Source organism: Sapajus apella, unplaced genomic scaffold (genome assembly GCF_009761245.1).
Source record: "Sapajus apella isolate SASKATOON/1434 unplaced genomic scaffold, GSC_monkey_1.0 scaffold147, whole genome shotgun sequence".
Lineage (NCBI taxonomy): Eukaryota > Metazoa > Chordata > Mammalia > Primates > Cebidae > Sapajus > Sapajus apella.
Genome location: NW_022437087.1, coordinates 299,780 through 324,876, shown reverse-complemented (window position 1 = coordinate 324,876; position 25,097 = coordinate 299,780). Strand labels below are relative to the sequence as shown.

The following is a 25,097-nucleotide window of genomic DNA, read 5'->3' as shown; positions in this document are numbered from 1 at the left end:
CGCGCCTTCCTCCCGAGACCTCCGGGCCTCGCCCGACGGGGCGCCGCCGCCGACACCAGGCCCGCCGAGGCGGCGGACGCGGACCGGCCCCGGGGGCGGGCACTTGGGGCCCGGCGCCCCCCGGCGTCCCGGGGCCGCGCTGCCCGGGCCGGGGGAGGGACAGCAGCAGGTGACGACGGCCACCGGCTATAAATAGGGGCGCGCGTCAGCCGCGGGCGGGAGCGGCGGCGGCGGGCAGGGGCCGGGAGGGAGGGCGAGGCGGCGGCGGGTGCGGGCCGGTGGTCGGGGAGGGCGGCGTCATGGGGTCGCGGAGGGCCCCCAGCCGAGGCTGGGGCGCGGGCGGGCGGTCGGGGTCCGCGGGCGACGGCGAGGACGACGGCCCGGTGTGGATCCCCAGCCCGGCCAGCCGCAGCTACCTGCTCAGCGTGCGACCCGAGACCAGGTGAGTGGACCGAGGGGCAGGGTGGTCCCGCGCCCCCGGAAGGGCGGCCTGGCCCCTGGAGGCGTGGGCTGGGCCTGCGCCCTCGAGCTCTCTCGGCCCCAAGGCCCAGGGCCTGGGGACGTGGCTGGGCTGGAGTGGCCTTCAGGGCCCCTTGAGACCCCTCATGATCCACAGGCCTCAGGCCTCTGGCAATGCCAGTCTCAAGAGAGGACAAAGGCTCCACTTGGGGAGATCTCACTGGGGCCTGAGGGCTTTCCTTACCTCCCCGCCCCTACCCGGCTGCTCCCTGGTTTGGGATTCCACAGCTAGCGATAAGGAAAGCCAGAGTGGCTGAAATTCCTCCCTGGCATAAAGGGAGGGGGAGAGCACTGGTGGGGACAGGGAAGGGGTGCTGGGGGGCTGCCCAGAGTAGGGGCTGCTTAGCTCAGGGTGGGGAGGGTCCCCAGGAAGAAACAAACCTTTGTAAATAAGGTTCCTCCTCCGGGCCCAGGACTTGGGTCTTCGCCGGACTTGAGTGGGGGCTGGTGAGATGTGGGGTGGGGAGAGGTACTGTCTGGGGACGCTGGGAATTCAGGACTTGGAGCTCTAAGGGAGCCACGTGCCCTGTCCAGTGTGGGGAATTGAAATGCCAAGGGAGGTGTGGAACTGATGAACCCTTCGCTGGTCTTCCAAGAGTTAAAGAGGTGTGGAAGCTATGTTTTAGGAGCCAGGCCACCCACAGATAGAAAGACACAAAGACAACAGACACACATACAGGCAATCAAAGGCACACAGACACACATGGACACATGCATTGCCATGGAGACAGGCACTTCCTGCTCCCTGCGGGCAGCTCAATTTCCCTCCATTTCTGGAGTCTATTTTCCAAGGGGACTTGTGTTGAGATAGTGGTTTTTCATAGCCTGAGAACTTGGCGTGTGTATTATGCAGAAAATAGCCATTCCTCCAAGAGGCTGTCCAGAGACCTCTTGTTCTCCATTCCTAAAGCAGCATAAAAACAGGCATCAAGGACATTCAGGAAAAGTCCTGGGCACTTCCTCGTGAATTGGCTGAGTCCTGTTGACCTTGGAGTTGGGAAAGTTCAAATGTAACTGGAACCGGTTTCTGCATAAAACTCGTCAAATGGTGTCACATGTCTGTGGCAGAGCTGAGGACTGATGTTAGTGACTGAGTCAGACTCAACAAGGCCCCAGGCTGCCAGGAAAGAATACCCCTTTTTCCTACTCCTGGCTCTACAGATAAACCGGGATGAAATTTGGACATTTATTCCAGTCCCTAGAGAGGCTGACTCCCTGTGGGAGCCTCACACTTGTCACAGTGACTTCTCTAGGCTTTGCCTCCTGTGTTTGGCCTTTGTCAATACCAGTGGAGCAAACAGAAGAGGCAGAAGTGGGGTCCTTCTTGGAGACAGCAGCAATGGAGGAAGGGAGGAAAGAGTACCTTGAAAACCTGTCAGAATGGGGAGGGCAGGGGACCTGGGCTCTTAGGAAAAGGGCTGGAGAATGGAACAGTGCTGCTACCTGGCTGAGCAGTTGTATGGTAGATAAATGTTAGTTGTACACCTCACGGCCGTAAAGCTTGTGCCAGCCTGAGAGCTGGAGGTGGGATAGAGGTGGCTGGCTTAAGTCCCTTTGGACCTAAATGGGAATGTTCTTAAAAGGAGTTTCTTTCATCAGGTACCTGGAGGGGCAGGACAGGAGGAGTGGGAGAGAGCTTTGGACTTTGGGCTGTGTTTTGCCCCTGCAGAGTTTTTTACTGCTCCTGCCAGCTAGCCACAGACCCCTAGAGGTTCTGAGAGACAAGGACAGCCAGATTTATCTGGTCTCTGGAAAAGCCTTTGGCCAAAATGGGGAGAATGTGACTGGGGCTGCAGTGGGGAGTGGAGAGGGCGAGGCAATTCCCACTTCTCTAGCAAGGGCTGACCTGTGTTGGAGGGAGACCTGACACTGCTGGCTGTCCCTCAGAACAGCCTCACTGCTTGTGTGGGTGGGGAGGGCTCTCTAGAGACAGGGAGAAGCACAGTCCCTTGAGAATTTTGCCAGCTATATTGGTTCCAGCCCAGCTGAGCCCTGACTATGCCAGAGTCCTGACCGAATGGCAAGCTCTATCCCCACTCACTCTTGGCTCCAACATCTTCTGGGTTTACCTTCACACGGGTCTGTTGTGGAGCTCTTCAGGCATCATTCTCATGGGCCCCTGTGAGGAGGGGCTGCCCGGGGAGCTGATGGACCGCTGAGCTGGTGGACACCACAGGCCTTGGTGGAGGGCCCAGAGCCTATCTCTTTATGCACCTCTCTCTACCCCACAGCTCTGAAAGGGTTTCCAATCCATGTCTGTGCAAGAATATTTCCAGTGCCCACTGGGGTCAGAGGCCCAACATGCTGATAGTCCCACCAAACTGTAGGCCCAGCCCTTCGTCACCGGCACCTGGGACCTTATCCCTATGGGACAGCGAGATGTGGGTAGGCTAGCGAAGTTAAGGGGCTACAACTGGGTAGAGGAGGTTATGATTCATTAGCTTCTACGGACACTCAGAAGTTCCAGAAGCCCCTGCCCCTGAATTCTTGGTCCAGGTGGGCTCAGAAGTCACAGAATCTATGATGTTACTACATCCAGCTTTGAAACAAACGCTGCCGTTCAGCGTGGGTCAGCCAGGCTGTATAGGGCTTTTAGGGAATCTGAGGTGTCTGGCCAGGATTGTCCTAGGACCTTTTATGTCCCAGAATAGATGAAAGTCAGGAGGAATGGAGGCCCCCAGCTTCCGTGGTCAGTTCTGGTTTTCTCTAGCCTACTTCGCTCTTTTATGTATTTATTTTTTAAGTTTAGTTTTTTTGTTTTTTTTTTTTTTGAGATGGAGCCTCGCTCTGTCACCCAGGCTGGAGTACAGTGGTGTGATCTCTGCTCACTGCTGCAACCTCCGCCTCCTGGATTTAAGCAATTCTCCTGCCTCAGTCTCCCAGGTAGCCTCCCGAGTACTCTGGGATTACAGACGCCTGCCACGGTGCCCAGCTAATTTTTGTGTTCTTAGTAGAGACGGGATTTCACCCTGTTGGTCAGGCTGGTCTTGAACTTCTGACCTCAGGTGACCTGCCCGCCTTGGCCTCCCAAAGTGTGGGATTACAGGCATGAGCCGGCCAAGTTTAGTTTTTAATTATTTATTTTTTATAAAGATGGGGTCTTGCTGTATCACTGAGGTCAACCTTGAACTCCTGGACTCAAGCGATGGATCCTCTTCCCTCAGCCCCTCAAAGTGCTGGGGTTTCAGGCATGAGCCACTGCGCTCAGTCCCAACCTCACTCCTTTACGAGGAGACCTTTTTTTCCCGGGCCCTGAATTCCAACCCTCCCCCAACCTTTTTTTTTTTTTTTTTTTCCCTATTCTGCTTATGTATTCATTCCCATTTTGAGAGATGAAGGGTGGCATGAAGAACTCTTTAAAGCCTTTCTGCCTCAACATTTGATGCTTCTCATTCGGCACCCCCTCAGAGGCAGTAAATGGGGAGCTTCCCCGCTGGCGTGACAGCCCTGAGCCTAGCTGTGGCCCAGTCAGCAGGGCACAGGCAGGTCTCCCCCCTTCTGGAGACCAGGCGCCTCCACTGGCCCAGGGTTCCTCCTGACCTGACTCACGATGTAAGGGCGAGGCCTAGAGAGAGCAGGAGGTTGGTCCAGGAGCAGCAGAGCTCGGGGAGGGGTCCTCTGTCCCAGCTCACTTCTGGGCTCTCGCAGGTGGAACTTGCCATTTTCCTCTCTAAATTAGAAAGCTAACTCTCCCCCTCTCCTTCCCAGGGAAGAAGTCCAGACCCAAAGAAGAAGAAATCTCCCAATCCTAAAGGAGAGGGACAAAGGAAATTTATGGTCAGGAAAGGATGGAGTGGGCCCGTGTCTTGGCACCATGGGAGGCTCTGCCCACGCAGCCTCCAGAGGATTCTGAGAGCTCTGGGCAGAGGCAGCTGCACTCTAGCATGCGCCTTTCCATCTTTTCTGGAGCAGCAGCTCCCTCTGGGGGGCAGGACCCTTCCTGCTTGAAAAATGCCTTTCCCTCCCCGCCCTCTCTCCCTCCCCCGGCCCCCGCCATGCCACTTTCCTTTTTTCTTTTTCTTTTTCTTCCTCTCTCTCTCTTTTTTTCTCTCTCTCCCTTCTGTAGAACAGCGGTTAAATACCCATTGTCTGTGCAGCACTGTGCTAAGAGCCACAGAATCTACGAGAACTAGGTTTGAAGGCTGGATGGGCAGGATTTAGTTGAGCGGGAGGAGGGAGGGAGGGCCTTCCAAACAGGGAGGACAAAAGGGAAGCCTCAGGGGCCGGGAAGGACTTGTTCATGCCAATAAGGGACAGGCCTGGCTGCGGGGGCACCTGAGCATTGGGAAGTAGAGGGACTGCGGAGTGTGAGTAGATCAGGGAGGGCCCTACCCGCCCAGTCAAGGATTGGAGACTCGTGTCCTCTACACTGGAGGACTGCAGCATTTTGCTGGAGAAGTGCGTTATATGAGGGGTTAAGGAGAAGGGGTTGAGGTGGTCAGCAAATGTGGAGCCATGAGGGTCTAGATTGTAGTGTAACAAGATTAGGGAGAAAGGGGGAAGAAGAGCCAAGAATTGTGGAGGGACTGGATTTGGGGATGGAGGAGAAGTAGTACAAGATGGCAGGTTCTGAGCTTCGGAGATTGGGAGAACGCTGGGGGTATCTACAAACCCAGGAGCCTGGCGTTAGGGGTGAAGCCAGGTTTTAGGGAAAAGGATGGGTTTGGTTTTGTGGTTATGAAGAGATGGGATCCTCAGAGCTTTCTTGTGGTTAGAGGTGTGGACCGTGAGCGCCATTGGACAGGCTGGGCCACTGATAAGGAAGGGAGAACTCTTCTCATGGTAGGGACAGCTGCAGGGAGTGAGTGTGGATGGGGTGACCCCTGACATCTCTCAAGGATCTGGGATCCAGGCCCCTGGGGAGATTTTTGTGTCAGGAAAGGAGGAGGGAGAGGGAGCAGTTGGTTCATAGCAAGTGGGCTGGAGCTCCACTAAGGGGCGGTCCTGTGTGGGTCCTCATCCCAGTGCCCCACGCAGTGGCCCTTCCTAGCTGCCCCAGACAGGAGGGATCTGGGCCTCAGGCAGAATGCGCCTGTGTGGACCGTGGAGCTGGATGCCTCCCAGCTCCTGCTGAATTAACTGCTTTGTTTTTTTCTTTTTCGCTCTCCCAGCTGGTTTGCCTTGCGTGGCCCCTTCAACCGTACTTTAACATATTAATGATGGGTGTTCTCCAAGCCACCTGTCTCTCTCTCCTAGCCTATCAGGGGATTTCCAGGAATGGGGCTCTTTTCTCCCAAAGGCCAAGAATTGAAGCAGGAGCTGCCCTCCAGCTGGCGTGCTGTGGGGTGGGGAAACATGCCACGCAGCTGTAAGCCTCCCTCCTGGGGGCAGTGACCCAAGTGCGTGGGACACGCCTTCCTCAAGCACAGCCCCAAGGGGCCTCCTTCCTGCCTAACCATTTTCCTGGTCTCTGCTGCATTTAATGAGTTCTTGGTTGCAGATACATTGGTGTCCGGTGGTCAGGCCACTTGCTAGATGGAGCAGGCCAACTAAGACAGCTGGTCCCTTTTAATAGAAAGGCTTCTGGCCCCAGATGGCGGCCAATTAATAGTTTGCGACTGTTGATTTCGCCTACCTCCTTCTTGCTTTTCTGGCCTAATGATTCCATTTGCTGTTTTTGCTTAGCTTATCAAGCAGCCGGTTGCCTCACCCCAGCGCTGGAAGGTAAATGCATATTGCACCACAGTTCTCTGACTGCTTTTTTCTTGGGTCCGGGCATTGAGGGGCCACTGAGTGACTGCTTGTGCACTAACCAGGCTGCATGGGGTGAGGGAGAGCTGGAGGGCAGGTGGGGCGTGCGTAAGAAGGCACTCAGGTGAACATGGCTCTCACAGGGGCCAGAGTTGATGCTTGCATGGGCCACTGGAGATGGGCACAGGATCTCAGGGATAGAAATATGGGCAGGGGTCCCTGAGATGCCTGCAGTGATGTCTCTGTGCCCCTAGGAAACACCACGGGAACAGAACAGGGAGCCACCCATCCTGTCATATGGCCCACCTCTTCCCCACCCTAGGTTTTTTATTTCTTAGAGACAGGGTCTTGCTCTGTCATGTTGCCCAGGCTGGAGTGCAATGGCTCCCTGCAGCCTCGAACTCCTGGGCTCAAGGGATCCTCCTGCCTCAGCCTTCTGAGTAGTGGGGACTACAGGCATGCACCATGATGCCTGGCTAGGGTCTCACTGTGTTCCCTGGTCTTGAATTCCTGGCTTCAAGGAATTCTCCTGCCTCAGCTTCCTAAAGTGCTGGGATTACAGGCGTAAGCCACTGTGTCTGGTCCCAATTCTAGGTTTCCATGTTTTTTGTGACCGCACATCTAGGTGTGATGCCGTGATGCCTATCTTCTAACCATGACAACTGCCTTTTAAATTTTTTCCTGCAGTCATTTAAGTTCTCCTTTTACCTCCTGTGTCTCTGAATTTCCCTTTCTTTTGGTTCCTCCCCATCCCTGAAGACCATGAACTCTGTCAAGTCAGAGAATGCCACGTTAGTATATTCCTGTGTAGCTTATTCTCTGAATCTGCTGCAGAGCCAGGGAAAGGCCTGAGCAGGCTCGCGGTCTGGGTTTGCTGGTTGAATGACTGTCTTCTTGCCTCCTGAGCTGAGGAGAGCTCGTTACCCTTGGCTGAACTGACTGTTACAATCCAAACGGGAACGTTTCCTGGCTACTTTCCACCACTTGGGCATCATCCCAGACTCCGATAGATTTGGGAGAGTTAAGTACAGTTTCTTTACACAGAGAAAGATTTCTGAATAGCTAACTGGTTTCTGAATGACCAGTGTTTACAGATGTGATTAGCACCTCCTGTGTCCGTGGTCCTCGATGGGGATGAACACTCAGGAGACTTTGTTCTGTGTGGCTCATGGGTGGAACTGAGGATATCACAACTAATTCCAAGTGGAGTGTGGTAAACGTTGAAAGGAGAGGACCTGGGCAAACAAACCTAACCTAAGGACAAGGTTAGGTTCCACTGAACATCATGAAACCAATCACTCTGGTGTTCTGTAGAGGTGCATGATTAGTCTGTGATATCCTTATGAAGTCATGGAGTTGGAAGGACTTGTCAGGATTGGACAAGGCCATTTCCAGATGTGTGGACTTCCTGGCTTTCCAGAGGATTGGGTGCAGCACACGCAGAGTCATCCTGCATTCCAGTGGTTGGGAGGATGGGGACAGAAAGCTTGTGGCAACGAGAAGCTGTGTGACATTCAGCAGAACACGAGAGTATGTACAGTGACTCTCCCCGTGCCTCCAAATGTACCCCAAACCCACTTCCCTAAAGAGAGGGCTTTCATCTAGCCACAGCTGTCAGCAGTTACTTGTTTTCTAATATAAACATTTTTTTCTAATATAGCTTAGGACCTAATGTGGAAAGTTTGAGAAGTTATGTTCTTTTCCATTCAAAGAGAGTAATGAAATAAAATAACCACCCGTTGTTCAATATCTAGCATGAGCATTTGTCTCTGCAAATTTTCTTAAAGCATAGTTTCCCTGTTTTCTCACTTATCCGGTAGCCGAAATGATTTCCTTAGGCTTGTCCGAGTGGCTTCATACCAGGGGCCTAAGCTGAATACCGGATCCGGGCAGCTCAAGGTCATGGATGAGATAGGATTCAAATTATGCAGGGAGGACATAATTAGGGATGGTTTGAATTAATTACAGAATCCTAGAAGTAGGATTATGTTTAGCCTGGTGGTTTCTAGAAACTGTTGGTTGAGATTTCATGCTTCCCCAAATCAGAAACTGCCGTTAGTATGATAGCAGCAAGAAACATTTTCAGATATAACGTTTCCTGAGTGTTCAGGGAACTGATAGTGCAGGCCCTGAAGGACCCTCTGTTTCTGAGTGGCTTAGGAAAAGAAGCTTATTGCACAGATGAGGGTCAGGCGAGGGAACGTTGTAGGGAGTGTTATAGAATGTGTCTAACTGCAGATCCAGCTCAAATGTTAAGGAACGTGAGAGACTGGGATCCCCTTTTGGGGTGATCTTTGTTGGGGAGGGCCCTTGTCAACTCCATGAATGCCCAGGTGTCTGCATTCCTGTGGTGAAGCCATGGCGGGACCCCTGTTAGTCCAGACTTGATTCCAGATACTCTCTGCGGTCCTCAAACTCAAGTCTAGAAAAATGTTCACAGAAAAGATAAATCGAATGTGGAACTCCTCCCCACAAAGTGTGTAGGTTTCTAGATCCTGTTTGCTTCTGCTTCCGCAGACTCTCCTGGCCCCTGGCAGAGAGGCCATGGACAGACAAACATTGCCCTTGTGTGACCATCCCTTCCTCCGAGGCACAGGGAAAGGCACCTTTGAATGATGTGTCTTTCTCAACACAGTCTTCACTTTGCCCCTCACAGTCCTCTCTGCTGCTCACAAGGGGGTGTGTGCCTGGGGAGGGAGAGGAGGGCTGGGCACGGCTTGTGCACCACACAACCTGGCTTTGTGGTTGCGCTTCACACCTGAGAACGCACTGTGTCTCTGCTGGCCCTTGAGAGGGTTTGGCATGGTGGTTCATTTCCTGGGCCCAGGAAGGAGAAGACTGTAAGCCCTGAGCGTGGTTGGTGAGTTTGGTCTGGACTCAGCGCTTATGGATGCTCCTGGAACCTGGGAGGTGGACCGGGACTGGAGAAGGGAACGGAGCTCTGGCATTGGCAGGGGTGGGTCTGTTTGTGGTTTGGCACTCCTGCTGGCTGGTGCTGGAGCAGCCAGCCGTGCTTCCCTTCAGCACGTGTATCCCGGGATGAAGCAGGGGAGCCACAGCTGGCTTTCCAAGGCTGCTTCCCAGCCCCATTTCGGCTGGGTCTCTCCTTTCCAATACCCTTCTGAATGAGAGTCCCCCTTTGGGTCTGGACCCCTGACCTTGGCCAGCTTATTCTTTGTCCATTGTGGGTCCGCACTCACAAATGTAGGAGCTTTTCTTCTGAGCCCAAGCTCTAGGAGAGACTCCTGTGCTCTTAGGACCTGGAATCACGGAGGGTTGGCTGGCCTTCCCCTCTTGGCACGAATGGAGGCTCTGCTATGCTGGGGGCTCCATCTCTGAGGCTTGATGTACTTATGTGTATGTCTCCCCATGCACCAATGTCCCTGGAGATGAAAGGTGGAGGGTGAAGTAAGGTCCCCCCAAACAGCGAGGGGATGGGACGCTTGGGCTAGTAGGCTGGCATGCTCAGGAGCCTGGCCCATCGTCAGTGGCTTGCCTATTGTAATGGGTCTGGGCCAGAATTCCATTCAACCCCTTGATACCTGGCCCCAGCCTGGCCAAGAGGCACAGGCTGCCTTGAAGAAAGACTTGCCTGGGCACTGGAGCTCTGGCCACAGGAAGATGGACAGACATGGTAAGATGGAAGCTGCCTTGGGCAAGGCCAGGCTGTGCTGTATGTTGTGGGGAAGGGCACCTCTGAATAGCTCTTTGCCTTTCCTAGGAGCACCTTCTGCTCCATCATTGCTCAGCTCACAGAGGAGACCCAGCCGCTGTTCGAGACCACACTCAAGTCCCGGGCTGTGTCCGAGGACAGTGACGTCAGGTTCACCTGCATTGTCACAGGTAAGAAGGCTGCCTGTATGCGCCACGCCAGGGCCTCTACACAGAGCAGGGTCCAAGGGGGCCGTGAGGATGGGCATGGTGGCGTGGCGGGCTGTGCGCATAAAACGGTGTGAGGTGACATTTGCTTTCTGAGCTTTCTCTCCAGTTTAACCTCCCTGTGAGGGCTGGTGTCCCTGGCTCCTCCCATTCTGGAGCCTCATGTATACCCTACTCTTCTTCAGAACCTATCCTCAGTGAAGGTTCCTGACCCTCATACATAATGACTAATGGATATTCGTTGCAAGAAAAAAATACTCCAATGGAAAGAGATCTTTGAGGCCATCTCCCTGAGTGTCCCCATGTTATAGTTGAATAATTTGAGGCTTGGGAGTTTCAAGCCTGAGTGGGGAATTGCATGTGGTGATTCTGACTGCAGACCCCGGAGGCAGAGTGCCTGGCTTGCGGTCCTGGCTCATCCCCTTTCCAATGATGTCACTGAGCAGGTTCCATAACCTTTCATCTGCCTCATCTGTAAAGTGGGGATGATGATGGGATGCACTTCGTAGGGTTATTTGATATTGAATGAAGTAATACATGCAAAGCATTTGTAGTAGTACCTGACAGACAGTAAGTGCCATGTAAGTGTTAGAAACTCGTGACTGCTATTTGCATTTCACTGAGCTCTGTGGTGGAATTTGAAGCAACCATTTGGTAGAAGGGGAAGCAGAGTGATACTCCTTGGAAGGGGAGGATAGTGGGTGGGAGCGCTGGGAGGGTGGTTCCAGGCATTGCCTCTCACCCAGACCACCCAGTAGAGACTCCAGTCTGACCTGCCTCAGGGCCTGCAGGACCCACAAATGGGTACCCACCCCTCCCAGCTGTGCAGCCATCAGGTCCCAGGTCCAGGCTCCCTCTGGAGAGCCTGTTGTTTCTATAAGTCAAAGGCATTGGTGGTTTCCAGCTGTGACATTCCCTAATTCTGAGGACTTGTTTACCCCAGCCAGAAAACAGCTTCTCACTTGGGCAGTTCTCACCCTTACTCAACCCTCTGAGCTGCAGACTGAGAACACTCTCTGCTCCAAAGGACATAGAGAAGGGCCTGCATCCCTTCCCTTTGTATGGCATGATGAATTTCACAAGTTGCTTGATTCCACTGTCATTGAATTCTTACAAATCCCTGTGAAGTAAGTGCTATTTTCAGTCAAATTTTACCAAGGAGGAAGCTGAAAGAGGCTGATGCATTGCCAAAGTCCGCAGCACTGGTAGGGGAGACACTGTTTCCGCTCTCCGGCATCGGATGCTGCTTGCTGCTTCCCACCTGCATCTCCTGTTTCCTAGAAAAACTCAGTTCTTTCACAGTTTCATGCTTTTGCACATACTATTTTCTCAATTTAGAAAGTCCTTAATCCTTCTTTTTAAAGAAAACTAAATTTTACTTTGTCAAATTAATATATGCACATAATTTAAGACCTCAAGTTACACTAAAAGGCATATTTCAAAATATAGCGGTTCATTCCTCTCAAGTTGTCTTCCCAGAAGCAACTGTTTTCAGCTTGTAGCTGTTTCTTCTGGCATGTATACATTTCCATAATGCTGAGGAATACGTGAAATTCTCCAGGTTTAGATGTTCTCTATTATACCATCATTTTCTCTGTTTCCCTAAACTTACCTTCTTCATATAGTTATGTTGATGGCTGTTATGGAAACTTGGTTCTTGTCTTCTTAGTTTAAAATAATTTAAACAAGACGCACAGCAAAGGAGACAGAACAATTTATTGCAAAGGAAAAAGAATACCGTAAAAGTTAGGTGCAGAATACACAGGACACCCTGAGAGAGAAAATTCAGCGCGGTTTCTCATGAGGATGAGACAGCAAAGACTGGCACCTAGGGAGACTCTCTTTCTGTGAGTCTTACATGATTATTCATGAGGAGGTAGGAAGAGGTGTTACTTACTCGTAAGCATGTTCTGGATGGTCCTCTGGGTGCACATGCACAGTAGCTGTACATACTTGTTCATACATCATGAGTAGCTGGGACCACAGGTGTGTGCCATCACACCCCTGCTAATGAGCCATGCATCTTAACTCTCCACCCAGGGGTGCGTGTTTTACTATTACAATGAGCTGAGGCTGAGTTTGAGGACAGGTAAAATCAAAATGCCCCTGCTGTCTGCATGGGAAATTCCATACTGGAGATAGCTTTGCTTGAATGAACTTTGCAATGCTCATGCTGGGGCTTATTGTGTTGACTGAATGGCCCCGATGGTTACCATACCCTGAGGACATGGTTACTTCCTTGACTACCTATCCTGCTTCAGTTGAATCGTAATTTTTGCTTAAATCAACATTTACTGTTTACCTTATTATGCCTATGCAGTATTTTTCATAACTGAACATTGTAGTTTGCTATGCTTATATTTTTTTCTTTTGCTTTTCCTAATGTCAGCACTCTCCATAGTTTTTCATCTGTTTCTTTTTTTGCTGTCTGGTGCTAATTTTTCTTATACCTCCTAACAGCCTCTTAATACAATATTCTGCAATGTGAATGACGTCAGTAATCTGGCAGTTATTTGGATTGGAGGTATCCCTCTTGGAGCTCTTCTTTATTCTTTTATCTGAACCGCTAGCCTTTTAGGGCCTGATATGCAGCTGTGATGCTGGTCTTCCGTTTGCTTAAAAGCTGGTTTAATTCAGCTTCTTGGATCTCACGTCTTCCTTTCTTGGTTTACTTTTCGGCTTGATTGAATACTGCCCCAGTATTTTCATCAGGCCCTGAAGACAGTGCAGCAGCTGAGGGCCTGGTGATGGCGAGGTCTAGAACTCGCTCTCCTTTGAGTCCCTGTGCTCCAATATGCCTCAGTATCTCTCTGCATCTGGTTCACAATGGCCATCCTTAGATTCCCTTCACGTCTCTTCTGTGATAGGTTTCCTGCTTTTTGTGTTCATTCTTTTTCTTTATTTACATTCTTGTTTTGGTAGCTTTCTAGAAAGAGTACATGTGAAGTAGACGTTGGATTCCTTGCGTCTGAAAATGTTTTCTGTTTTGTTTGAGGCAGGGTTTCCCCTGTCGTCCAGGCTGGACGACACAGATCACTGCAGCCTTGACCTCCCAGGCTCAAGTGATCCTCTTACCTCGGGCTCCCAGGTAGCTGGGACCACAGGTGTGTTTCGTCACACCCAGCTTAGGGGGTGTGTGTGTGTGTGTACGTGGTAGAGACTAAGTCCCACAATGTTGCCAGGCTGGTCTCAAACTACTGGGCTCAAGCAATCCTCCCACCTTGGCCTCCCAAAGTACTGGGATTATAGTAGGCATGAGCCGCTATGCCTGGCCTCTTTTTTCTACTTTGCTTTTTCTCAGGAATTTGGCTGGGTATAAAATTGTAAGATGAAAATAATTTTCCTTCAGAATTTAAGACATTGTTCCATTATCTTTTTGCTTCCAATGTTGCTTTTCAGAGTGAGAAGACGGCTTGATCCTAACTCCTTGCATGTGACCAGTTTTTCTCTCTGGAAGCTTGTAAGAGTGTTCTGATATTTCATAATGATGTATGTTGATACGGGTCTCTTCACCCTGGAACACGCTTAGATGCTTTCCGTCAGACATGGAGAGCCTTTAGTTCTGGGAATTTGATTTTATCCTCCCGTTTTCTGTCTTCGTACTTTATGAACTCTTGTTTGGATAGCTGCTCCCCTGGACATGGACTTTTACTTTCTTATCCTTTACTCCCCTGTCATCTATCTGTCGTTTGCTCTACTTTCTGGGAGATTTCCTCAGTTTTATCTTTCAATTCTTCTACTGAATTTTTAATTTCCAAGAGTTTTAATTTTTGTCCTTTTTGAGACTCTAATTGATGATGGTTTTCTAAAAGTTTCCTTTTCCTTGTGTAGTTTTTCTTCTGTCTTGCTTTTTTTTTTTTTTTTCTGTTTAATTTTGTCCTTAATCTTCTATTACAGGCTCTCCTCCCATATCTAGAAATCTTTGGCTGTCAGCTAATGAGTAGGGGACTTAAAAGCTGATAGAAGGTTCTGAGCAAGGAGGAGGGGCCTGAAAACTGGGCTGTTCACTGTAGGGTGACCTAGGTAGCCACTGTTGGGAACTACCAAGTAAGTTTCTTTAGTTCCTCTTCTTGGACTAGCTAGGTTGCCTAGTGAAAGGTTTCCTGAGACTTATGCAGGCTAGAGGGCTGGGTGGGCTCTCAGCATAAGACATTTATTTTATGATATATGGTTATTATGTTTTTCTATTTTCCATAGAATAGTCGTGCCCTCAGTTATGCTGGCTTACTCTCAGGACAGACTTTTACATTTCCAAATAATAAACCTCACCTTTGGCCGTGGTGGGGAAGGAGCAGTCATCCAGTGAGACGGAATGGGTGAAGGGTTCCAGCCGTCTGTTTTCGAAGCACCTTTTAACTTTTCCTCTTTCCTCTTTCTCCCCGTTCCAGAGGTACCAAATTGCCAATTCTTATTCCCCGTGGGGCTTTTCTGGTGTGAAAGGATATTTCTCAGTTTTCCCCACCGCCAGCTTAGGGTTGAGCTGCCTGGCGTCTGCTAAGTAAGTTTCCACTTGTCCCTCTGCTTTCTAACCTTCAAAATTGTGTTGCTCCTGTTACTCCCCTTGCTCGTTCTCTTCATCCTTGTGCTTTTGTTTATGTTGATTAAAAAGTATTTTCAGTGCAGTTTAGCGAGCTTGAGGGCAGGTGCGAAGGCAGATGGGATATTCATTCTGCCTTTTTACCTAGAAACCTACTCTTTTTCTGCCTTGCAAATTCCTTCTCATCTTTCTTTTTTTTTGAGACAGAGTCTCACTCCGTCACTAGGCGCCAGGCTGGAGTGCAGTGGCGCGACCTCGGCTCACTGCAACCTCCGCCTCCCGGGTTCAAGCAATTCTCCTGCCTCAGCCTCCCAAGCAGCTGGGACTACAGGCATGCACCACCACACTCAGCTAATTTTTTTTTTTGTATTTTTAGTAGAGACGGGGTTTCATCATGTTGGCCAGGATGGTCTCTATCTCTTGACCTTGTGATCCACCCGCCTCGGCCTCCCAAAGTGCTGGGATTACAGGCGTGAGCCACCGCGCCCGGCCCCCTTCTCATCTTTCAAGGGCCTTGCCCTCTGGGAGGTCATCTCCAGTGTTTCCAGGAGAGCTCTTGCTCCATCCTCCACCACATAGTTTTTTTGTTTACACATCTCTGTCTCCAACCAGATCGTGACATCTACAAGGACAAGGCACACACCTGACACATCATGCCTCTCCAGAGCTGGCACAAAGATGCTCAGTATGTATCAGATGACCACAGTGAAGCTCGACTGTGCTGATGCCAAAATCAGTCCCTTTTCCCCTTCCCACATTGCCGTTTCATTTCAGCCGCAGCTTTGGTACCCGGGTATCGGAGCTGCAGTGGGTATCTGGGACCACTTGAGAGGTGCAGGTATCAGGGATGGCTCTCCCTCCTCTCCTTTTTCCATCCTGTTCTTTGTAGCCATGGACTCTGAGAGCAAGATGGAGATGCCAGACATGAGTCTGATTTATAGAATCACGGGGTATTTTATTGAATACTCCAAATATCACCATGGGAGTAAGCGGTTCCCTGTTTCAAGCCCAATCCAAAGGAGCAACCTTTTCTGCCACGTCTCATGATGACCACGCAGGGCTCCTCAGACATTTATTTTAAGATATATGGTTGTATATCATAGCACCTACTGTGCTGAGATCTACAACACTGCCAGTGGAGGCTGGAAGGTTTCTGGGGCTCTGTCTCTGATATCCACACCTTAGTCCGTTGTTGATCTTCTCCTCTCCTGCCCCCACTCATCCTCACATACATTCAGAATCCCAGCTTACCTGAGCTTTATGTAGCATGCTAGGAACGAGGTGTCTATGATCACCACAATACACCTCAAACAAGCCTTTTGCAATTAGCAAGGAGAACACGCAGACTGTAGGAGAAGGGAGGGAGGAGAGGAGGAGCAATGCAGAATGCTCTGCAAGCTAAAGAATCAGGGCTAGAAACGGGGAGCTCTCTAGTCCAGAGAGGTGGAAGGTGGATGGATCTCTGGGTGAGACTGGCCTCTGTGTGAGGCTGCTGTTCTGCTCCTGGCTTGTCTCCAGACTGACCACACGTGCACTCTTCCTTCCTCACTGCTGATAGCATTTCCTAAACAAGGCTAGGATGAGTCAGCCCACTGAGGCCCTGCCAGGCAGAGGTGATGTTTTCCTGGTGGTCAGAACTTCGTCCATCCGTGCCAGTGCTCCTGCTGGCTGACCTGTGATGGAAGCCCTTGGGGGAACAGAGAAGAGAGGCAAGGCCCTGGGGTTCTTCCCACTCACATAGGCTTATGGGGAGATAGTGGGCCTCTGCTAGCTCTGTCTCCCCCAGGGGCCCCTCTCGCCAGAGTGCTGCTGTCTTTCTTGAAGCAGCCCACTCTCTGCAGCACAGGGGCTTCCCTCCTCTACTCTCCTCAACTCTGTTGTAGATTCTATGTTGGTATATGTGTGTGTGTGTGTGTGCATGTGGGTGCACATGTTCATATTGGGCTGGAAGGAGGAAGCATCAGCAGTGGGTAGGTTGGACAAAGGGATTGAGTCCTTTGAAACAGGACCATGTTCCTAAAGAAACTTTTTTTAGAGAAGTGAGTCTAATATAATGACTGTTGGGAGCAAAAACTTATATATTGATCCCAGAATCCCCAGTGGAAAGAGTACTGGAAAAAGGAAAAGGAAACCTAGGGCTTTGTCATGTGCCAGCTGTGTGACCCTAGGCAAGTTACTTAGCTTCTCTGAGCCTCGTTTTCCTTTTGTGTAAAATAGGATTTAAAATATTAGCCTGTGTTATAGAAGAGAGGGATTTCAATTCTGGCTTCTGCTTGCCAGCTATATAATTTTGGACAAGAGCTTTAATTTCATGAGCTGGGATTTCCTCATCCTTAAATTGGAGATTAGTACCTTCCTCACAGGGGTCTTGTGAGGATTAGATGAGATAATACATGAGAAGTATTTAGCTCAGTATCTGGCACACAGTAAGTCTTCACTAATGTTAGCAATTGTTTGCACAGAGTTGTTCTGAGGGTCAAATAAAATTCTTGTATTTGAAAGCTTTTTGAAAACTTTAAATTTCTGTTCATTATTCTTTTGAATCGCAGCTTCTGCGAACTGGGAATGGCTGGGAGAAGTCTGCAGGTTCCAAGCTGGGTTCTTGAGTCAGGTCCGCTGGCTGTGAAACAGAGGCCACACGGTGTGAAGGGGCTGAGGGAAGGCCACCGGCTCAAGTGCCACTGTGGGTTCTCTTTGCCAGGGCCAAAAGTGTGTGCACATCTGCCTGTGGATATGCACAAATGTGCAGCTGGGAGTGAAGGGCCCAGAGCCCTCCTGCTTTTACGCATTTTAGAATATAGTTCACATTATTCAGGGCTGAAGACAATGTGTTCTCCCAAATAAATTTACTTCCAAAGCTCATTGTGGCTCTGAAGCCCTAAACTGTCAGGTTAGCCCCCACTGCGTAGAAGCGGCACCAGTGGGTGGCATGGGGGCTGAGACCCCAGCCCTGGGGTCGTGGGGTCCATTCAGCTTCTCCCTCCTTGCCCCACCCCTGCCCTCTTCCCCGGGTATCTGACTGGACTCAGATGCCCTGGAGACTGAGGCTGTGCTGGGCGGGTCATGGGGCAGGGAAGCTCTGAGCTGGACCCTTGTAGGGATGAGATCATCTCACAGGATGGTGAGGACACCTGTGCTGGCCCTGGCCACACACACAGTGATGTAACCAGGGGCTTTAGCTCACAGTGGAAACATGGGGCTCGCTTTACAGCCAGGGCTGCCCAGAGTTTGTTCCTGGCTGACGCAGCTGCAGCCTCGCCTCCCCCGCTCCCTGCTCCTGCACACAGTTCCCCAGCGTGCCCTTTGCTTGTCACCCTCCCACTCTCCTGTTGTGGTTCCCTTGTCAGGAATGCCCTTCCACCTCGTGTGTTCACCCGTCACCCTACTCGCTCATTTACTTATCGTCCTGCAGACTTCTTTTAAGTGATTACCACATGCCAGGCACTGTCTTAGGTGGTGGGGATACAGCAGTGAATGAGATACAGTTTCTACCACATGGAACCTAAGTCTAGCAGGAGAGACAGGCAAGGAAATAGTCAACGACAGTATTGTGATTAGTGCGGTGAAGGGGAAGCGCAGGGGACATGAGAGCTGAGGGGAAGCGGGAGATCAGAGGGACTGAACCCATCTTCTCTGAAATCCTGCCCACCCTCCAAGTCGAGTCCAAGTGCCACTCACTACAAAAGCCTTTCCTGAGTCCCCGGCCAGAGGTGATCACTGCTTTCTCTGCAGCCCTAAGCACTTAGTGCACTGCTTCATTTATTCATCTATAAATATTTAATGAGTGTTGATTCCATACCAGGGACTATTCTAGGAACTGAGGACACAGCAGTGAATAACACAGATAAGTCCCTGCTGTCATGGAGCTGATATTTGTCATGGAAAGGATGGACGTAAACCAACACACTCATAAGTGTATAATATGTCAGGTAGCAATGTGTTCTATGAAAAATAAACACAGTAAGAGGGATAGCAAGGGCCTGGGAGAGGGAGTCGCTGCTTTACACAGGGTGGTCGGGAGGCTTCTCTAGGGAAGTAACAGAGCCCTGCAGGGGGCAAGCCATGGTGTTCATGCGCTGTGTGAGGCCAGCCGGCAGGACCACATGGGTGGGTGCAGCAAGGTGGCGGAGGGTGGAGGGTGGTGGGCCCAGCATGCTCACAGGGCCCAGATCACGAGGGCTTCGTGAAAGGGAGCTATTGTGGTGTTTTGAGCAAAGGAGCACCGTGATCTGACATTATTTTAAAAGGATCACTCTGTCTCTTCTGCCGAGAATGGGCTGAAGAGGCCACAAATGAGATCAGTGAGGAGCTTACTGCAGAAATTGAGGTGTGAGATGGTAGGAACGTGGACCAGGCTGTTGGTGGGGAACAGCAAGGAGCGATCAGATTCTAGATATATTCTTAAGGGAGGGCCAGCAAGATTGCCTGATGGAGTAGAGGCGAGACAAGGAGAGGAAGGCAGGATTGCCTCTGGGTCTTGGCCTGAGCCAAACAGGATGAAGTTGCTATTTACTGAGATTCGTGGAGACCGACTTGGAGGGGAGACTAAGGAGCTTGGATGGGACCTGGTAAGCTTGATACCTCCTATACTTTCAGGAGGAAATGCCAGGTATGCAGTCAGAAATAATGATGAGGAGTTGAGGGCAGAAGACTGGACTGGAGATAGATATTTGGGGGTCCATGAGTATACATATATTTGAAAGTCACAGGATAGAATTAGGACCCCCTGGTTGTGACTGTGGATAGAGAATGGAAAACAGCTCTGGCCTGAGCTCTGGGGCAGGTCTAGGGAGTAAAGAGCTCTTTTCTCTGACGAAAGAGCTCAGGAAAAGCGGCCGTGAAGGAGGAGGAGCAGCCAGAAAGAGCAGTGCCCTAGAAGCAGTGAAGCAAAGGTGTCAGGAAGCAGGGTCGGTGTTGCTGATGGGTTGGGCAGACGGGCATAGGAATTGGCCATTGGATTTGGCAAAGTACAAGTCACGGGTGACCTTGACAAGAGCGATTCTGGTGCAGTAGAGGCTATCAAAGCCTGATGGGAAGAGAGAAAATGAAGGCATTGAGTACAGGCAGCTCCTTCAAATAATTTTTCTGTAAAGCAGAGAGCAGAGAAATAAGAGCAGGGGCTGGAAGAGGCTGTGGGGTCAACGGAAGTTATTTTTAAAGAAGGACACCGTTTGGCTCACGCCTGTAATCCCAGCACTTTGGGAGGCAGAGGTGGACAGATCACAAGGTCAAGAGATTGAGACCATCCTGGCCAACATGGTGAAACCCCGTCTCTCCTAAAAATACAAAAATTAGCTGGGCGTGGTGGCGCACACCTGTAGTCCCAGCTGCTCGGGAGGCTGAGACAGGAGAATCGCTTGAACCTGGGAGGTGGAGGTTGAAGTGAGTAGAGATTGCACCATTGCACTCCAGCTTGGCGACAGGGCTGTCCCCCTCACCACCCGCTCCCCCCCACAAAAAGAAGGACACAATATAGCAGGCTTGTACGCTGGTGGGAAAGATGTAACAGAGAGGAAAAGTTTGATGATGCAGGAATGAGCAGGAATAATTGTTGGAGAAATGTCCTTGATTAGGCACCAGCTGGCGGGATCCAGTGAGGGGCCGCTTTAGATAGGAGCGCAGGGTATCCGTAGGCAGCAGGAAAGGCAGAGCGCCGGTGCAGATGCTAGGCGCATTGCTGCCTTGCGTGTGTGCCTGTCATGTCTCATCTTTTCTACTGCACAGTAAGCTCCCGGAGTGCAGAGACCCTGTCTTACGTGCTTCTGTGTCTTCATAACCCTAGCTTGCCAGTCATATGTACTTAATATATATCTCTGAGTGAGCGTATCTTAGCAGTCTCATTCTGAGCAAGTAATGCAGATCAGCCAGCTTAAGAAATGAAGCAGGATTCGTTAGTAAGTCCAGAAGGGATTCTTATGGAATGCCTTGCTGTGCCCAGGCAAGGAATGGAACTAGTACTTGGAAGCATCTTGGGACTCTCTGTGTCTTCCACTTCTATTCAATCCTGAACATCAACTTCCTTTTTCCATCTCTCAGTGTAGCATTTGCTTCTCAGTCCGTGTGGCAGAACGTGACTGCTCTAGCCTTTTGAAGTTAAATTTCCAGACACAATGGTAGACTGTCTCGAGGTCTTAATTCCCAAATACGTGGTCAAAGAATTAGCTAGATTAGTTGATTTGGTGTCCATTACTGGACCAATTAACTATGGCCAGAGAGGCAGGGGACATGTGACAGTAACAGCTGGGAGTTCTTCCTGTGGGTGGGCTGGAAGTGGCCAGAGAAGAGGGGCTGGGCAGACAGTCAGTCAGTGTCATTGCAGTGACGGGATGGGTAGGAAGATGTAGATGTGTGGACAGATGGACGATGGGTAAATGAATGAATGAATGAGTGGACAGACAGATGTTTTAGCCATGTAGTCAAATAATCCTAACAGCTCGGGAACCTGAAATGAAAGGAGGAGGGCTCTTGGAAGAGATGTTCGTGTTGGGACATGAGGGAGGAGACCTCTGAGGATACAGCCCTTACTGCAGTTGAGAAAGTTGAATGGGCCACTACAGAAGGAAACTTATTCCCAGCAGCCAAGGATTTCTGGAAACTCCTTGTCTCCCTTCCCACTAGGAAGCTAGGACGTTTCTCCTCCATATTTTCCTTCCTATTGCTGAAGGGGAATCATTTTCAGCTTTGACAGGGACCAGCTTCTAAAAATAAGCTGAGCTATCATTCTTCCAGCCAGCCTAGGGCAGATGGTCCCGACCAGTCTCTTCAGGTGGTCTGGGAAGCCACGGCCTTGTGTTCTCGCCTCCCATTATTATTATTATTATTATTTTTTTTTTTTGAGACAGAGTTTTGCTCTTGTTACCCAGGCTGGAGTGCAATGGCGCGATCTTGGCTCACCGCAACCTCCGCCTCCTGGGTTCAGGCAATTCTCCTGCCTCAGCCTCCTGAGTAGCTGGGACTACAGGCACGCACCACCATGCCCAGCTAATGTTTTTTGTATTTTTTTTTAGTAGAGACGGGGTTTCACCATGTTGACCAGGATGGTCTCGACCTCTTGACCTCGTGATCCACCCGCCTTGGCCTCCCAAAGTGCTGGGATTACAGGCGGGAGCCGCCGTGCCCGGCCCATGATTATTATTATCATCCGTCTCACTCTGTCGCCCAGGCTGGAGTGCAATGGCGTGATCTCGGCTCACTGCAACCTCTGCCTCCTGGGTTCAAGCGATTCTCCTGCCTCAGCCTCCCAAGCATCTGGGATTACAAGAGCCTGTCACCATGTCTGGCTAATTTTTTGTATTTTTAGTAGAGATGCGGTTTCACCACGTTGGCCAGGCTGGTCTCAAACTCCTGACCTCAGGTGATCTGCCTGCCTCAGCCTCCCAAAGTGCTGGGATTACAGGTGTGAGCTGCCATGCCCAGCCTCTTCTGATTATTTTGGACCTGGTCTTCCTGCAACCTAATCTCCTGCTTCTTTCTCAGGATACCCAGAGCCAGAGGTGACCTGGTACAAGGATGATACAGAGCTGGACCGCTACTGTGGCTTGCCAAAATATGAGATCACTCATCAGGGCAACCGCCACACACTGCAGCTGTACAGGTGAGGGAGGAGGGCCCTCTCCAGGGCCCTTTGGCTGGGGCCCTGCCCTCAGAAATGGAGCAGTCTGGATGGAGATACCCAGGCACTGTCTGGGATGGAGGGCGGGATTCTGCTGTGTGGTTGAACCACCTGGTGAACCACATCTGCCTTCCAGTGTCTGGGAGCTCCTAAGGCCAGGGTGGGAGTGTTACTGACAATCAGAGAGCTGGTGCAGCCAGAGGAGGTCCTAAGGCCAGGGTGGGAGTGTTACTGACAATCAGAGAGCTGGTGCAGCCAGAGGAGGTCCTAAGGCCAGGGTGGGAGTGTTACTGACAATCAGAGAGCTGGTGTAGCCAGAGGAGGTCCTGACCTACGGAAATATTTTCCGTGAGGTCAGCGGCCAAAAAAAGCAACTGTATCATCATGACTTCACAAGGCGCTGTGCTGGTCACCTGCTTCTGAAGGGAGCTCTCCTGGGCCCCAAGTCTAATCCCTCCTGGGACAGTATGGCCTTGGTCAGCTGCCACCCTTTTGCCAGCCTCAACTGTAATGGAGGATGTTGTATGCTGTGATGTGTGAGGTGGGGCGTGGCACGCGGCAGGGCTTGCCGTGGGGAGGGGGAAGCATGCTCGGCTCTGAACGGCTCTGGCTGGGGGGCTTGGGGGGCTCTCACCTCCCAGGAGGGGACAGGTGGCACCTCATGCTCCTACCTCTAGGTGTCGAGAAGAAGATGCCGCCATCTACCAGGCCTCCGCCCGGAACAGCAAAGGCATCGTGTCCTGCTCAGGGGTCCTGGAGGTGGGCACCATGACCGAGTACAAGCTCCACCAGCGCTGGTTCGCCAAGCTGAAGCGCAAGGCTGCCGCGAAGCTGCGCGAGATCGAGCAGAGCTGGAAGCAGGAGGCGGCGCCGGCGGAGGCCGACACGCTGCGCAAGCTCAGCCCCGACCGCTTCCAGCGCAAGCGCCGGCTGAGCGGGGCCGAGGCGCCAGGCCCCTCCGGCCCTGCCAGGGAGCCCGAGGGTGGGGCCCCGGCGGCTTGGCAGGAGGGAGAGACTGAGTCAGCTCAGCACTCAGGTTTGGGCCTGATCAACAGTTTTGCCCCTGGCGAGGTGACCACCAACGGGGAGGCTGCCCCCGAGAATGGGGAGGACGGGGAGCGCGGCTTGCTGACATACATCTGTGACGCCATGGAGCTGGGGCCTCCGAGGGCCCTCAAAGAGGAGAGTGGGGCCAAGAAGAAAAAGAAAGATGAGGAATCCAAGCAGGGCCTGAAGAAGCCAGAGTTAGAGAAGGCAGCCCGAAGCCGCCGTTCTTCGGAAAACGGCATCCCCAACTCCGACGAGCCTGACTCCTGCGGAACTCGGGGGCCCGTGGGCGTGGAGCAGGTTCAGACCCAGCCCAGAGGCAGGGCTGCACGGGGGCCTGGGTCCTCTGCCACAGATGGCACCAGGAAGCCAGCCTCTGCTGGGGACACTCCAGACAAGGCCCAGAAGGCCCCGACCCCGGCCCCTGGCCCAGGCCCAGGCCAGGAAGTGTATTTCTCCTTGAAGGACATGTACCTGGAGAACGCCCAGGCAGTCAGGCCTCTGGGGGAACAGGGCCCCCAGCCCCTGAGTGTCCAGGCGCCTGGAGAGAGTCCCAAGGGGACAGCGCCCATTAGGGCTAGAGGCGAGGGGGTGCCTGCGGCTCCTGGCCAGCCCACACCCTCCTTGGCCCCCCAGCCGACCAGGCCTTTCAACAGAAAGAGATTTGCCCCTCCAAAGCCCAAAGGGGAGGCCACCACAGACAGCAAGCCCATTTCTTCTATGAGTCAAGCTCCAGAATGTGGGGCCCAGAGCTTAGGGAACGCCTCACCTCAGGCCTCTGTCCAGGTGCCGACGCCCCCTGCCCGGCGGAAACATGGCACCCGGGACAGCCCCTTGCAGGGACGAGCAGGCCACAGGACTCCAGGAGAGGTAAGTGGGTGTTGGGCGCCTGGAGGCTGCTCTGGGAAGCTGACCTCATGGAAACTCTTGCTGCAACTGCTCGGCAGCCAGCGAGCAGTGGGCTATTTATAGAAGGGTGGGGAGGGGCTGGAGTGCCAGCAGCAGGGGACCGCAGGCATCCCCTTCACCCCAGCCAGTCTCCAGACGCCGGGCCTGTGGGGAGCACAGCCTGACTGTAACGCTCCTCTGAGAGTGTAGGAGTTCGCGGCCAAGGGGACCGTGCCCCGGAGGGAGGTGCAGGAAGATAGTATTCTCTGGGTGGGAAAGGGGGCCAGTGGAGGGTTTCTGTGGGCTCTGCTGAGGCAACAGCGTTTCACGGGGCAGACGGAGGAGCAGGCATGCACTATAGTGTACAGCAGGTCGCAACTCGTCTGCGCATTAGATTTTTAACAAAGCTGAATGTCCAGGAAATGCTGGTTGAACCTGGATTTAGTAAGGTTCTGGAGCCAGGCATACCTATATGCAAATCTGACTGCCTTTAACATGGTGTGATCTAGAGCAAGCTGTAAAACTGGAAGAATAATAATACCAATGCCTACTTGATAGGGCTCTTGTAAGAATCTGGTGCCACTAAGAACGAAGTAAGTGGCAGTTGGGATCAGGTATGACTACGGTGGGTGACAGAGGCCAGCCGTTTTGCTCGATAACAGGAGTGCCCTCATCTTCTAGGGAGCAGGTAGCCAACAGAGAAAAGATGATGTTTTGTGTGGAGACGGGGTAGTGGAAAGTCCCTTCCTCAAAGAGGCAGATGGGCGGCAGCATTAAGGAGCTTGAGGGGCCGGATTGAGAGGGGCAGGAAGGAAACAGTTTGTCCCTTTTGGTTATAGCTTCATGTTTCAGGGGTATGGGGGCATCATTTCAGAGGTTTAGGGGGACAGAGTGTTTTTTGTTTTTTTTTTGAGGTGGAATCTT

General features: G+C 51.8%; 1 protein-coding gene across 2 annotated transcripts in view; it reads left to right on the top strand.

Annotated features, from left to right (window-relative positions):
- The first annotated feature begins 284 nt into the window (after positions 1-284).
- ALPK3 (alpha kinase 3) overlaps positions 285-25,097 on the top strand; it is a 57,445-nt gene continuing 32,632 nt past the window's right edge. The window contains exons 1-5 of one of the 2 annotated variants that reach the window (XM_032264814.1): positions 285-442; positions 6,145-6,183; positions 9,932-10,053; positions 22,103-22,220; positions 22,916-24,155. In XM_032264814.1, coding sequence (XP_032120705.1) covers positions 300-442; positions 6,145-6,183; positions 9,932-10,053; positions 22,103-22,220; positions 22,916-24,155 — 1,662 coding nt within the window. In that variant the 5' untranslated portion in view covers positions 285-299. The remainder of the gene's footprint in view (positions 443-6,144; positions 6,184-9,931; positions 10,054-22,102; positions 22,221-22,915; positions 24,156-25,097) is intronic. The other variant, XM_032264815.1, reaches the window with a different exon arrangement.